Below are 15,002 nucleotides of genomic sequence, written 5' to 3' on the forward strand. Positions count from 1 at the left end.
GAAATTAATAGCCACAAATACCACATATTATCTAGAAAAGCAATTTTGATGTAAAGTTCAAAAGCATAAACGTGGGATGTAAATGGCATTGCTCCTTGCTTTAAATGAGCTGAACTCCAGTCTTCCCATGGAGGATTTTGTGAGGAATTATTTAAAAATAAAAAAAGCAAACACACAGCTCCTCTGTCAGGGTGAAGAGTGATCATTACCAGAAAGGTGGCTTATTTTGAACCAAGACATGTTTTGGAGCCAGGCGCAATGGCATCATTTGTAATGCCAGCGTTTGGGAGGCAGAGGTAGGTGGAGCAGGTGTCTGAAGCCAGCCCAGGCTACATAGTGAGAGCCTGTCTCAAAAATGGAAAAAAAATACACAAGAGTAAAGGGTTGGGTAGCTCAGTAATAGCTAGTCTATTACTAATATATTACTAATAATAGTAATATGCATGTCTAGCATATAGAAGACTTGAGTCTGAGTGTCACAAAAAAAAGAAAGAAAAGAAATAAGATACATTTTGGGGAAGATAGCCGTGTTTGTGTGATTATTTCCTAATATGCTCAGCCCTCCATATCTGAAGTTCTGTATTTGCTGGTTCAAGGAACTATGGATCAAAACACTCTGGTAGAGGGGAACAGCAAAAAGCAGGTAGAGGGAGCTTGCTGCATGGACCTGGTGACCAGGGTTGGAGCTGATTCTCAAACCCCACCTGTTCTTGTCTGTTTTCTGTCGCTGGGATGAAACACCCTGACAAAGGTAGCTTGGGGGAGAAGGCGTTTACTTTCCCTTCCTTTTCAGGCTATTGTCCCTTCCTTTGGGGAAGCCAAGACATCAGGAACTTCAAACAGCTCGTCACATCACAGTCAAGACCAGAGAGAAACGGACCGTGCGTGTCTGTGCTCAGCTGGCCTTCTCCACTTAGCCCAAGTTCCCAAATTGATGAACAAATTCAGCCCACTTTCAGGCTGAATCTTTCCACATCAGCTAAGGCAATCAAGATAATCCCCTCCAGACATGCCCGACACTGAGACTCTCTTCTCAGGTGATTTTAGGTTGCATAAAGTTGGCAATCAAACAAACCACCAGGTAAAGCTGAAGGAGAGAACTGACCCCACCCCACAAAGTTGTCCTCTGGCCTTCACATATAGGCCCTGGTAAACATCCCCACACCCCACAATAATAAACAGATAACACTAGGGGAAAGCTACGTCTGTACCAGATGGGTATGGTTTTCATTTTCTTTTGCTTTTAATACTTAACCAATACATGATGTCAACCACTTACATCATATTAGGAGTTGCGGGGAATTTCAAGTTGATCTGAAGGGTGATGAAGGACATGTGAAGGTCATACAAATACCATACCAGCTTACCCGACCACCTTAGCTAACAATTTTCAGTCAACTGAGGTACTTTTAAACATGGTACAGACTGGTACAAAACTTCTTAAAAAGGAGGTCGTACATCTAGAGGAGAATAAACACTTTAAATAACAAAACTCAAATGAGATGCTTTTAAAAGTGGTACAGACTGATAACAAACTTTTCAAAAAAGAGATTGTACATCTAAAGGATACTAAGACTTTACTTAATAAGGCTCGGTCAACTGAGATATTTTTGGAAAAGGTACAGACTAATAGTAATTTATTGAAAGAGAGGTTCAGCACTCTAGAAAAGGAAACAGCTGATTTGGCACATAAAACCCAGTCCATGACAGTGGGTGCTAAAACATTATTTGAGAAAATTCACACTGTTAAATGTATTAATAGGACTCTGTCAAGGAGGCATGACAGATTGACTGATAAAATGTCTCTTCAATAAGGTAATGTGCATGCCATAAAGATTATGTCCAAGGATGAGACTGTAGAAGGAAGCGGCGGGGCTGCGTCCCGCCACCTGACCGCCGGCTAGCTTTACCCAAAATAATTACACGGAAACTGTATTCTTTTAAACACTGCCTGGCCCATTATCTGTAGCCTCTTATTGGTTAATTCTCACATCTTCCTTTAACCCATATTTAGTAATCCGTGTAGCACCATGAGATGTGGCTTACCAGGAGAGATCTTAACCTGCGTCCATCTCGGAGAGGAGAAGCATGGAGACTCACTATGGAGACTGCCTGAAGCGGCTCCCCAACTCTTTCCCAGAATTCTGTTCTGTCTACTCTGCCTACCTAATTTTCTGTTCTCTTAAAGGGCTAAGGCAGTTTTCTTTATTAATTAACCAATGAAAGTAACATGACAGATAACTCTCCTCCATCATGAGACATTATATCTACTGGACAGACTTCATACAGGAGGTCCAGACATTATAAAAGGCAATGGTAAACAGATTTAAAAAGATTGAAAAAAATTATCACATTTGATGACCAAAAACAAAAGGTAAAAAGGCAAAATTTAACCTCGTCAGTATGTAAAAAATCTCCAGGATAGCTTCCCCAGAGTTTTACCTGCCTTCCCAGTAATTCTAAAAGACAACATCCCCTCTCCCAACAAAGTTTGTCCTCAGGGTTAGGGAGGGACTTCATTTGGGGGTTGATTATAATTGGTATACAGCTGAGGGTTGAGGGAGGAATTTTATAGATTCAGGGATCTCTTTGAAAAGAAAAAAAAGGGAGAAATTGGATGGGATAATAGATTGGTATGAGCTTACTCACACTAATAATAATAGTGAGCAATAGAGTGCATACTTGTGAGTTATTACTTATAGACAATTACATTTGTATAGATTCTTGTATATTGATAAAGTTAAATTATATTGAATATTGTATGCATACATGCTTCTACCTCTGTTTAAAACATTTTATATATTGATATATATATTTACAATATTGCAGTGTACATTTCTACCTCTGATCAAGATACTTATACATTGTTTACATTTGGAGGTCATTATCCTCATTTATTGCACAGTTGTTTATTGTCTTAGTCTTTAAGTTATATAGGTATTAAGAATTATAGATCAAAAGTCATCTATGTTTGTCATACTAATCAGGTTCTTTAGCTACATAAGAGATTATATTCTGCATAGATAGATATCAGGTTCTTTAGATACATAGAGATTATATTCTGCATAGATAGATAATCTTCAACCACTTTAAAGAGCTGTAGAAAGTGGCATTTAAATAACTGTTCTGTTGAAGAGAGACATAATTGCTCCTGGCAGCACCGATTTTTTCCCGAGAGAACGTTGAGCACCAAAGACATTCCACCTGGAGCTTGTTTTCTTGGCAGAATTAACTTTTGGACAAAGATATGCCCATACCTCAACCACTGACAAGATACATAGTATCCATAAATGGATAAAACAGGACTGTCAAATCCTGCCAAGACAGGATAAGATAGTTTTGAAAAGTTTATTGCCTTTGAAAATGGCCTGTCAGTCATTTTAGGCCTTAGCCAAAATTGGTTGCTTCAACATTGCAAATGAGACTTTGGGTGATTGCCCAGGTAGCCAGTTGTCTCTGTCATTTGTTGCACATTTTGGAAGTTGCTTGATTGCACTTCCTGCTTACTCAAGTAATATTATTTCCCTTCTCATATCTTAGATGGGGTTGAAGATTAGATAGTTGTAGTTACCTTCCTCATGATTTAGCCAAGCTTATTTCCGGTGCAAAAGAATGTTTATTAAAACTTTTGTTATGTGTTCCTTGCTTAATATTGCTTATATTGTTTGTAATTTTATATTTGGTATCTGTTCCTATTGTATACAGTTGTATTGGGTTTGGATCGATCTTGTTTACACAAAAGGGGAAGGTGATGGGGGAAGGTTTGTTAACCAATCACCTCTAAGAAGTGGAACCTAGTTAAGGTGTGGCTACCTGGAGCCCAGGAAGAAAAACTGGGACGGACCAGGTGCTTGCTCTCTCTGGGTGATTCCTGCGGGACACAGGGGAGCTTGGACTTTCCATTCTAATGGCGTGAGTTTCCCCTTAAGTAAAAATATAATTGTTTATCTTCAAGCTGGCCTGGTTATTTCACGAATCGAGTTACCATTTACAAGGCATCCCGTTACCTGCCATCAAAAGCATATCTACTCTTCGGCTTGGTGGTACATGTTCACAATTCCAGCACTGAGGAGGCTGAGGCAGGAGAACTGCACATTTGAGATCAGCCTAGGCTACATAGTGAGTTCAAAGCCAGTCTGGACTACATAGTGAGACCTTGTCTGACTATTGACCTAGTTTTTGTTATTATAATATAATAGCAGAGATGGGCTATTTTATAAAGAAAAGGCAGTTAGCACACTTTTGCAGACAGAAAGGGCAAGATCAGGCAGCCTCTTTCTTTTTGCCTCTGGTCATGACCTATTGGCAGATGGTATGATGGCAGGGAGGGAGAGGAAGAGAAAGCAGCAGAGGATGAAAGGGGAGAGTATGAATCCCAGAGCCATCAGGAAGTCAGGACAGGATGGCGGCCTCTAATCTAAAGGTCAGCATGCCCAAGACTGACCTAAGGACCCCAGCTTGGCTCCACCACCTCTTTAAAGGCCCGCACCACCTCTCTTTCCCGGCATCCTGGTTTAACTAGGCTCTCAGGGGCATGAGCCTTTGGAGAATTATCTCAATCTACATCCTAAACCTCGCTAGCATCAACCAGGAGTGGCCCCGGCATCAGTTGGCTGGCTTCTCATTATACGTTAGATCACTGTGTTAGGAAAAGGAGGCCGAAGCGCCGGAAGCTGAATAACCTGAATGACAGCTTATAAATGTCGGGGCCCGGTCTCAAAGTCCCTTCTTGGGGTGAGCACCATGTGCAGCGTCGCCCTGCTAGGTCCCGTGGCAGAATTCAGTCAGCTCCCAGAGCGCCCCACTCCCCTCCCAGGAACCTGCCTTGCTCCTCATCTTCAAAGTCAGCCTGAAAATGACCAATTTAACAACTCTAACGTGTCTTTGGAGAGAACACCCCACACAGTTGGCTTCTTCTAAACACGTTGCTATTATTATGAAGCTCTCCCAAATGGCAGCATTAAAAAAAAAGTTTTAGAGGCAAGAGGAAAGAGAAAGTAAGAAAAGAAAGAAAGTAAAGAAAGAGAAAGTCAGTGTGCCAGAAAGTAATTGGAAGGAAACTTCTTTGGGGGGGGGGGCCGGCTGTTAGCTGGGAAATGTCAAGGAAACGAGTCAGAGCTGATTTATACCCCATTTCTAGGCTTCTTTATTAACAGAGACTCCACAGAGCAGCTCTGGGAAGCTGACTACCAGAGAGACTGAGAAAGCCACCCTAGCTTCTGGATTTGAGAGTAACACAGCCAATACACGTAGGAAGGAAAGTAGAAAGAAGAGAGGAGACTTTTCTCCAATTCTCTGGGCTTTTCTTGTTTCCAAACTGGTCTGGACAATAGAAGGCCAAGGGCCAACAACAAATCCACTCTAGGCTGGAAAGGGCCTCCTCTGAACACAACCAAGTATTGCTTTAATCCTTTGCACTAATCTTTTTGCTGCAGTATGAAAGCTATGCATCCTGGATTCTCAGCTTCTGCAACACTGTAGCTGGAGATGTAATTGCTGGGCTGGTGATTAATTGGGCAGTTCCTTAAGGCACTTTCAAAGCAGAAGAGATGTTTGGTTTTGCATGAATATTTTTAGATCCAACTAAAGATACTGCCTTTAATGGCTCTTGCTTAGAGATCTTGTTTTGATATTCTGAAAGTCCTTTCTTTCCCATATGTACTGGAGGAAGGGTCCTTCGATAATCACGACAGAACATGAATATTCCCTCTGTAGCTACGTTATCAGGCACATCAGCCAGCCCCAGAAAAACTGATGTCATGGTTCTGTTCCCAAGGGAACAGGGACAGTGGGTCCCCTATAAACAGTGGCTTTTGTTGACTCATTTTATTCCCCCTGACATTAAACTTGTATGTGGTTGGCAAGAAATTTCTTTTTTAAAATTTGGACATAATTTCTGATTCGGATCCTCTACACATGACTTTATTGGTTAAAGGGCAAATGGAAGGCACTTGTATATACATAGTTACTTCAGCAGTGACTTAAAAAGGGGCTTCTCAGGGAGCAAAGCAAGCTAGGAAACACGCTGAATCCAAGCATCCTTTCCCTAAGAGATGTTCAGTTTGATAAGTATTTATCCTCCTTACCTCACGATTAGAAAACCTATATACACATCGAGGTCAAGCTAACCGTGGGCTCCCCAGAAAGTGCCTCCCGCAGGTCTCCCATCATGATCAGTGTGTGCATTTCCCGTCCAGAAACTTTTTGTTTTGTTTTGTTTTTTTGTTTTTCGAGACAGGATTTCTCTGTGTAGCTTTGGTGCCTGCCCTGGAACTCATGCTGTAGTCCAGGCTGGCCTCGAACTCACAGAGATCCGCCTGTCTCTGCCTATGAGTACTGGGATTAAAGGCTTGCGCCATCACTTCCTGGCTCAGAAACACTTAACAAGCAGCAGGAACCAAATGGCACGCAGGGAGAGTGAGGCCTTGTCACTAGGGATAGAGACACCGCCAGCAGACAAAACCCCTTGAAGTGTTGGTGCTGGGTCTTCTCTGACTCAGCGCTGCAGTGCTTCGGAACACGGAAACATAGCCACGGCACCGCGTGTTGAAGAGTGCAGCAGTTCTCAGTGGGTAGGGGTGGGTATCTCAGGGCCTGAATTTTTTTCCTATGCCTTTAAAATTCAAGGTAGGAAGCCAGCATTGAGTTCAAGGCCAGCCAGGGCCACATAACAAGAAAGACCCTGCCTTAGCGAGGGAAAAAAAGTATGAGGCTTAGCATGGTAGCACATGCCTGTAATCTCAGCATTCTGGAGACAGAGGCAAGAGGATCCCTGAAAATTTGAGATCAGGCTGGGCTACACAGTGATTCCCGGGCAAGCGTGGACTATAGAGCAAGACTCTATCTCAAAAAATAATATTTCATAGAAAAGAGAAGTAAGGGTGATAGCAAGGGAGAAAGGGAGAAACAAAAGGACGAGGAGGAAGAGGAAAAGAATGGGAAAAAGAGAAGGGAGAGGAAGGAAGAGAAGGATGAAGATGAGGGGAAGAAAGAGAAGACGGGGGAAGGACAGGAGAAACAGGAGGAGACCGTGGGACTAAAGAGACGACGTCTGGACTAGAGGCCTTGTTCAGCGGTAGAGAGTCAAGCTTGTGCAAGGTCCCAGGTCCATCCCCACCCACAAGATATCAACACTCCTGTGTATGTGTGCGCGCGCGCGCGCGCGCGTGCGTGCGCGCGCGCACCCGCCCGCATGTGTTCGTGCTTCCTCACAAATCCATCCCTAATTAGTTTGAACAAAACCTGTGAGCTCTTCATACAGGGTCTTCCAGAAATTTCTGGTTTCCTTGTCACAGTTTGTGGTTTATTCTTCTCGTTAGAAAGGACAGTATGAGCCAGGCGGTGGTGGCGCATGCCTTTAATTACAGCACTCAGGGAGGCAGAGGCAGGAGGATCTCTGTGAGTTCGAGGCCAGCCTGGTCTACAGAGTGAGTTCCAGGACAGCCAGGGTTACACAAAGAAACTCTGTCTTGAAAAAGAAAAAAAGAAAAAAGGAAAAAAAAAGAAGAAAAAGAAAAAGACAAAGAAAGGACAGCATGGTTGGGGTAGTCACAGGTAGAAAGTAACTGCCCTCCACAAAACAGTTCAACACCCAGGTCTCCAGGGGGTTGACAGAGGATGATGGTGGCAATTATGAAACTACTGCCATAAGTTGCTGGCAGGGCTCTGCCTTCTGCAGGCACTTTCAAGAAGGGAAAGAGGAAATCATTCAGGAAGCAGCAATTTTGCCCAGAACGGAGCAGAGAGGTAATACTGGCTTATTGAAGTGACTGAGAGGGAACTGTGGGGAACGGGTAGGCTAAGTCTAGAGTTCTTCCATTCCTTCTGAAACCCCAAATTTACCCCACCTCAGGTACCCAGCTCAATATATGTATCTGATTCCAGGGCTACAACCCAAGACCTTGAACGTGCTAAGCAAGCCACCACCACTGAGCTACACCCCCAGTGCAGTCCAGTATAGTAACAAAGATCACAGATGGATCCCGTTTAGGAATGGATGGTAGATAGCTCACCTGCCTTCCTGCTTCTTCTACCATGAAGCAAGGTTCACTTTCTACAGTGCTTAGGAGCGAACCCCTTCCAACATCCCCACCTTAGATCTGGGACAGCCACCATACCCAGGAGGATAAACATTCCCACAAGGGAAACAGAATCAAGAAAAACACTGGCTAGTATGCTGGTGTCTGCCATAGTTCACAGGAAAGAGGCTTGCTGCACGAAAGTGCACGAAAGGTTGAGCTTCTGCCCAATGTATCAGATGCCCAGGCTCAGAGGCCCGAGTGTAAAGTGACCATCTTTTTTACTACTACTACTACTACGACTACGACTACGACTACGACTACGACTACTACTACTACTATTATTATTATTATTATTTCTCGAGACAGGGTCTCACTATATAGCTCTAGCTGTCCCAGACAGGCTGGCCTCAAACTCACAGATACCCACCTGCCTCTGCCTCCAAAGTACTGGGATTAAAGGCGCGCGCCACTCATGTTCCACTGCTGTTGTTTTACGTCTTATTCTGTAGCCCAGGCTGGACCTGGATCTTAACTATATAGCTTAAGTCAGCTCCTAGCCTACCAAGCTCTGGTTTTACAGATGAGCCACCAAGCCCGGCTGACAACAGCAGTCTTAACCCTCAGAAAACAAATTTAAGACGCGTTGGAGTGCGCTGTGGAGATCGCAGTAGACAAATGCACGGATAGGCAGCTCAGCTGCGTCCTAGCTGTGCAGAGGCGAGGTTTTCAGCCGGTCAGCTTAAGAACAGCACTTCCAAGCCTGAGTCGCTCCCAGCCAAACCTTCCCGGGGAACCGAGCTTTGATGGGTCTGGGCTGTTACAGGCCGACTAGGCGTGGGGACACATGAGCCTCCTCAGTGTCTCGGGCGCTGGGATCAGGCGGGAGACAGTGGGTCTGAGCGCACACTTCAGTAGAACCGCTGCTCTCAGGACTGTTATTCCAAGGTCTTACCTTACCCTCGCTCCTGCGTGTCCCCTAAACGGGCCCTTTGGATTGTTTTTCCTACAGATATAAGTCCCGGCACCGGAGCTAGAGAGCAGGACACCTCAGGACCAGCGACCCCCGTGCAATCCATTGGGTGAGCCCCATTCCTAGGGGTGACGATCACGCCGCCCCCGCGCCCCCACACTCCCCCACCCTGGCGCATAGCGGAACATCCCCGGCCGGCCATCGTGCGTCTCACCTCCCGCAGCAGGCGCTCCAGGTGCGTTTCGGCCCAGGCGGTCAGGGCTCCAGACGGCCCCGCACGTCGCAACATCTCGCGCTCCTGCTCTAGCGCCGCCACTCGATCGTGCAGTGCGGCCGCCTGGGCCCCCAGCAGCAGGCAGGCGGCGGCGGAGCCCACCGACAGCAGCAAGCACAGCGCGCCCAGCACTCGGGCCCCGCAGCCCGCGCCGGGGTCCTGCGCGCCTCCCCCGCCCGCTGGGCGCTCGTCTGCGCCCATGGTGACCAGCCGGCTCTGTGTAGGCGCTGCGGCTGGAGGCGACTTCAGGTCGGCGGCTGCGGGGATCGGCGTCCCAGTGGCCTCGGATCGCGCACGCCCCCCTCGTCGCCCTCTCCAACGCAGCGGCCACTGCGGGCAGTTCTCTCTATGCAAATAGACCCCGCCAGAAAAGGCGCGGGGACCCACCCAGGGGAGGAGCGGCCGGTCGGGGAGGGCGGGGGCCCCCGGCGCTCACCGGCTTGGCGGCTCCGGGTCCTCACCACACCGGTCCTGGCGAGCGCGTCCCGGTGCCCGGCCGCTTCTACCCGAGGGGCCAGACACGTCTAGTCTCGGCTCTCCCGCAGCCCTCTTGAGGTTGCGGCGCGGTTCGTGTCCTAGGAGCAATCCCCAAACTTGCAGATTGACCTTTCTGACACTTGCAAACCAAAACTTGGAACCCTATGGGAAAGTTAGAAGTCAGTCCTAAACGGTCGCTGAGCGCCGCTTGGTGGCCGAAAGCGGCCCCTGCGCGTGGGTAAGGAAAGACTTGGTAGAGAACCAGAGAGAATAGAGGAAGAAAAGGATGAGAGCTCTCGAGAAGATGGAGGAAGGAGGAAAGAGGAAGGAAGGAGAAATAAGGAGAATAATAAGGGAAGAGGAGGGAAGAAACGGGGGAAAGCAGACACTTCTTACAGCCATTGTTCTCACTATAATGTCAGGCATGGGCACTAGACAGAAATGATCATACTTTGGAGGGAGCTGACCCAGAGGGAGCGTTTAGTTCGGAAAACAGACAAAGATAAAAGGGAAAGGAGCCCTAAACTTTTTGAACTTGAATTCTGAAGGGTAAAACTTGGACCAAACCGAAATCTGGAATGCATCATATTTATTGAGTTAACTACGGTTACACGAAGGCATTTACTTACAGGGGTGACCAGAGAGGCTGAAGTTGGAACCCAGGTTTTAACTGGTGACCGCCTCCCAAGGCATATTTTACCTCAAATGGATTTCAAGTAACTGTTGCACTAACTCCTGTGATACCTGTACATCTGAGAACAGTCAGTCATGAATACTTGCCACCTTCCCTCCCTGAATCTCCTGGTTGTCTGCTTAATTCCTGTGGCTACATTATCCATTCTGTATTTATTAAGCCCGTTGAAAATCCCAGCAACACTCGTACTCCCCACCTAATCAGAGGGAAAAGTTCCCTGCCCTCAAGACCCACTGAACTGAAGCAAGGGTGCAATTTCCCACAACTCCCTAGCTGTGGCCTCAGGTAAAGTGAGTTCCTGGTAGTGATTATACAGTTTTGGCCCAGTGAGAAAATTGAACGTGTGCCCAATAGTCTGAAAACCACTTGCTAAGCAAACCCGACAGTCTACTGAAGTCTGAAAAGAGGCCAACACTGTATTACAAGTTAACTCAATTCTCTCTAAAAGGTAATTCCCCACTTCCTATGTGTCAATATTAATGGGTACTGCCGTTCTAGAAGCTTCTGTAGATTGAACAGGCCAAACTCATTGCTCCCCGGGCCTTTATTCTTGTCGGCTATGTGGATTAGCTTCCTCTCAGACTGTGAAGAGCAAGCTGCTAATCTTGAAGTCAAGGTTTCCAGAGCCCATCACGGGCTGCCCAATCAATCTAAGGGGCTCATCCTCAGTTCCCCTCATGATTAATTGGGATGGGGACAGCTGTCCCAAGTTACCTTTTAACTGTATCCCCTTGTTTCATGCGCCACTGTCTTCTTACAGAACACTATCTGGTCCATAGTCCACACTCAATAAACACTTGGTAAGTAAAGTAAGATGAAAAATCAGTTTACTGTTGGCAATTCTCAATTGGAAAAGCAAGAAAGAAAACACTCAGTTACTTGTTGTCAGTTAGGGTTCTAGAAGTAAAAGGCGGCACCCTCAGAACAGGTGATAAAAGCCAGCTTGACTGTAGACAGGCTTCACGGTGGCAATGAGGGAAGCCAGCAGGGGGTAGGGTGAGCACTCTCAGGCTCCCAGTAGTGGGAAGCCATTTTTATCCCTAGCTGAAGGGGTGAGAGGAGAAGCCTGCTGGGCAGTCTGTGGAAAGTCAGGTACTTTAAGAAGTCTGCTCAGCAGGAGCTGTGACCTTTGCCTGTGGACACAGCCTTTGTGAACCATGGCTTAGTGGGGGAAGGAGCTAGAAGAAGAAATACTCTGTCTCCTGCTGGAGACCCCCATTGATCAAACCTATAAGTCAGGAGCCCACTAAGTGCAGTATAGAGGGCAGATCTGCACCCAACCTATCATACATTCCATTGAGCTGCTGCTGCCTCTGACTGCCAACTTGTCAGTGATAACACTCTTTCCCCTGCATGGCACTTCTCAGAGACCAACTGGCCACCTGGATTACTTTGGAGTCTCTCAGTGAAGGAAGAGCCAGAGGGTCTGTCTTTCACAAAGATAACTATTCCAGGTGTGGGCTTCTTTCCTATTTACAGAGTCTCAGCCGCCTGCACGATGTTCACATAACAGGTAACACACAGGTATGAAATCTCATACAACACACTCAATCATGTAATCAAGTTATTAGCCAAAGAAGTGGGGTGAGTCCATGACCATGACCTCACTGGCTAGTACTGCATCCTGAAGGAGTCAGCCTTGAAATACTGGAACTGCCTTTGAAGGCACTGGTGAAATAATTTAGGGATGTGGTACATTAGTCAGGGTACCTCTCTGTGATGCTGTGTTTTTGGTAAGAACACATGGGTCTAAGAACCTAGGTTAGAAGCAAGAATGGCACCATGACTCAACAGCTGTGACCCAACTTCACAATTGTGAAGATCTGGCATTTGCTCTTCTCTCATCTCTGCGTTATGCATGCCAAGGGAGCAAGGGACCCATGAATTGCGAGCTCTGTCTTGCTGCCTCCCACTTTGAATTCTGTACAGGTGGCTTTAGGAGTAACTGCGCCTGCTCACCAGGGGCTACTACGATTCTACACTAGGGGCAGGGAGACATGGGCCACCTAGCCATACCTCTCTGTGCATTATAATTGGAACAGAAATGTGAACTAACTTTCCCCAGCTGATACTCATTGCTAACTCGGATAACCAAAGGGTCTGAATGTGTTCACAATGTTGCTCAAGGATGCTGTGTATTTCCGGGTACCTCCTCCCAAAGTTTAAGTTCTAAGGTTTTAAGAGACAATTACATGGTGAGATTGTTACTGAAGAAAAGCCACCAGGTCTTCACTCAGTGACTCTAGTCCTGGTCGGCCAGCTGGCAGTACAACTGAAGCAAGCTACTTAGCCTTCAGACCCTGTTTTCAGCCTTTCAAAAAAGCAGGTACTAATGGGGACCATCTGGCTTTACTCTGTTCAAAGTCAGTAAAACTACATGGCACATTGCAAGGCACTGGACATTGGCAACAAGAGGATGGTGACCTTTGGGAGATAGGTAACAGGGAACTCAAGGACTCTGGAGACTTCCCAGGGCACAGTGCAAGAAGGCCTCAGTCAGGCCTGGCCTACAGTAGAAGAGCTGAGTGGCTGTGGTAGTCTAAGAGGGCAAGGCAGTTCAGAGCTGCAGGGGAGAGGGCTGGAAATCTAGGCTCCCAGAGAGTAGGCTAACAGACCAGGATGATTGGAATTCTAAATGCAAACAAATCCTACAGGCCAGGGGGGTCTTCCTGTCCACCAGTTCAGAAAACCAGATAGAGCAGATGTCATTGAGCACTCAAACGGTTTTTGATGGTAGGGGTAAACTAGCTAGACGCTAAGCACTGAGCTAAAGTCTTGTTTAAAAGCTTAAAACCAAAACCTGAAAAGAGCAAATTGATTCAAGCAAGCATGTAACGAATGAAGTGTGAAGGAATATAAGCACATCCAGACTAATCTCATTATATAATTGTTTCTTAAAACCTTAGAACTTAAACTTTGGGAGGAGGTACCTGGAAATACACAGCCCTGCATCCTTGAGCAACATTGTGAACAAGGTACAGCAAGAAACTACCAGACCATACAGCAGAGAAGTTGAATAGAAGAGAAACCCAGAAATGGCAGGGACAAGAGAATCAGTGAACAAAGATATTAAAGTGAGGACTGTATTCCTCAGGCTCAAGGAACTAAATAAAGGTAAGGAGCCATGATAGCTACTTTTTAAAAAAATCATTTTATGTATATGAGTGACCTGTTTTCACACACACCAGAAGGAATCAGATCCCGTTTATGGATGGTTGTGAGCTACCATATGGTTGCTGGGAACTGAACTCAGGACCTCTGGAAAAGTAGTTGGTACTCATAACTGTTGAGGCATTTCTCCAGCCCAATAGTTACTTTTTGAAAAGATCCAAAACAAATTCTAGTAGATGATAATTTGAAATTTTAGACACACACACGCACACACACAAACAACTACAACACTGGGCTGAGAGAGATGATTCAGCAGCTGAGTATATACTTGTTGCTCTTTGAAAATCCAGATTTGATCCCCAGCATCTGCCGCGCACCGTGCCCCCGTGTCTGTGTTCAGTGCGCTGGCACCCAGTTCATGAGATTCGGGCAAGGGGCAGGAGGTTAAAATACACAGACACACACAGACAGAGAGACAGAGACACGGGTCATTCTTGAATTCCCCAAGAATGCCCCCTTTATTGTGTTCAGGGGCAGATTATATAGAGATAGCCACACCTCAGCCAAACCCACCAGAAACCACTCTCCTGCCATCAGGAACTCCTGAAGGTCTCGTGCTCAGAGCAGCTGTAGGCACTCAGATCAGGGGATTACAAGAAATTCAGGATCAGGGGTCTCACTGCTCCCAACAAGAATCCACAGTGTGGCTCACGAACATCTGTAACTCCAGTTCTGGGGGAATCTAACACCCTCTTCTGGCCTCCTTGCGCACTGCAAGCATATGATACAGGCAGACATGCAGATAAAATACCCATATACATAAAATAAAAATAAATAAATCTTTAATCCCAGCACTTGGGAGGCAGAGGCAGGCAGATCTGAGTTGAGGTCAGTCTGGTCTACAGAGTGAATTCCAGAACAGAGAAACCTTGTCTTGAAAAACTCAAATAAATGAATAGTAAACTTAAAAAGAACACTTGCTGTTCTTGCATAGAATCTGGGTTCAATTCCTAACACACACACGGTGGTTCATGACCATTTGTAACTCCAGTTCTAGGGGATCTGATGCTCTTCTATGGGCAGACATATATACAATCAAAACACTCGTACATATAAACCTACACTAGATGGGGCTAGGGTGGGAAAGAGTTCTTGCTCTATGCAAGCATGGAGACGTGAGTTAAGAGTTTCCAGCACCCAAATAAAAGCCAGGTCTAACTACAGCACTGTGGGGCAGAGACAAGATTACTGGGGCTTGCTGACTAGGTCAGACTAGGTTCAGGTTTGGTGACATTATCTCAAGAAAAAAAGGCCAGAGCACACTAGAACAGGGGATCACACACCTTCTGGCCCACGGGCATTGGTGGGCTATGCAATGAAGACAACCACACAAGCATGTCAAAGGTTACTTGAGCTGGGTAGTAAAGAGAAACCAACTTAAAAGCAATTAGAAAA

General features: G+C 46.1%; 1 protein-coding gene across 1 annotated transcript in view; it reads right to left on the reverse strand.

Annotated features, from left to right (window-relative positions):
* The window catches only part of Col23a1 (collagen type XXIII alpha 1 chain), a 284,377-nt gene extending 274,911 nt beyond the window's left edge, over positions 1 to 9,466 (reverse strand). Inside the window, exon 1 of the mRNA XM_038325420.2 lies at positions 9,206 to 9,466. Within this exon, the coding sequence (XP_038181348.2) occupies positions 9,206 to 9,466 (261 nt within the window). The remainder of the gene's footprint in view (positions 1 to 9,205) is intronic.
* Between the last annotated feature and the right edge of the window lie 5,536 nt (positions 9,467 to 15,002).

The sequence above is a fragment of the Arvicola amphibius genome, chromosome 4, assembly GCF_903992535.2.
Source record: "Arvicola amphibius chromosome 4, mArvAmp1.2, whole genome shotgun sequence".
Lineage (NCBI taxonomy): Eukaryota > Metazoa > Chordata > Mammalia > Rodentia > Cricetidae > Arvicola > Arvicola amphibius.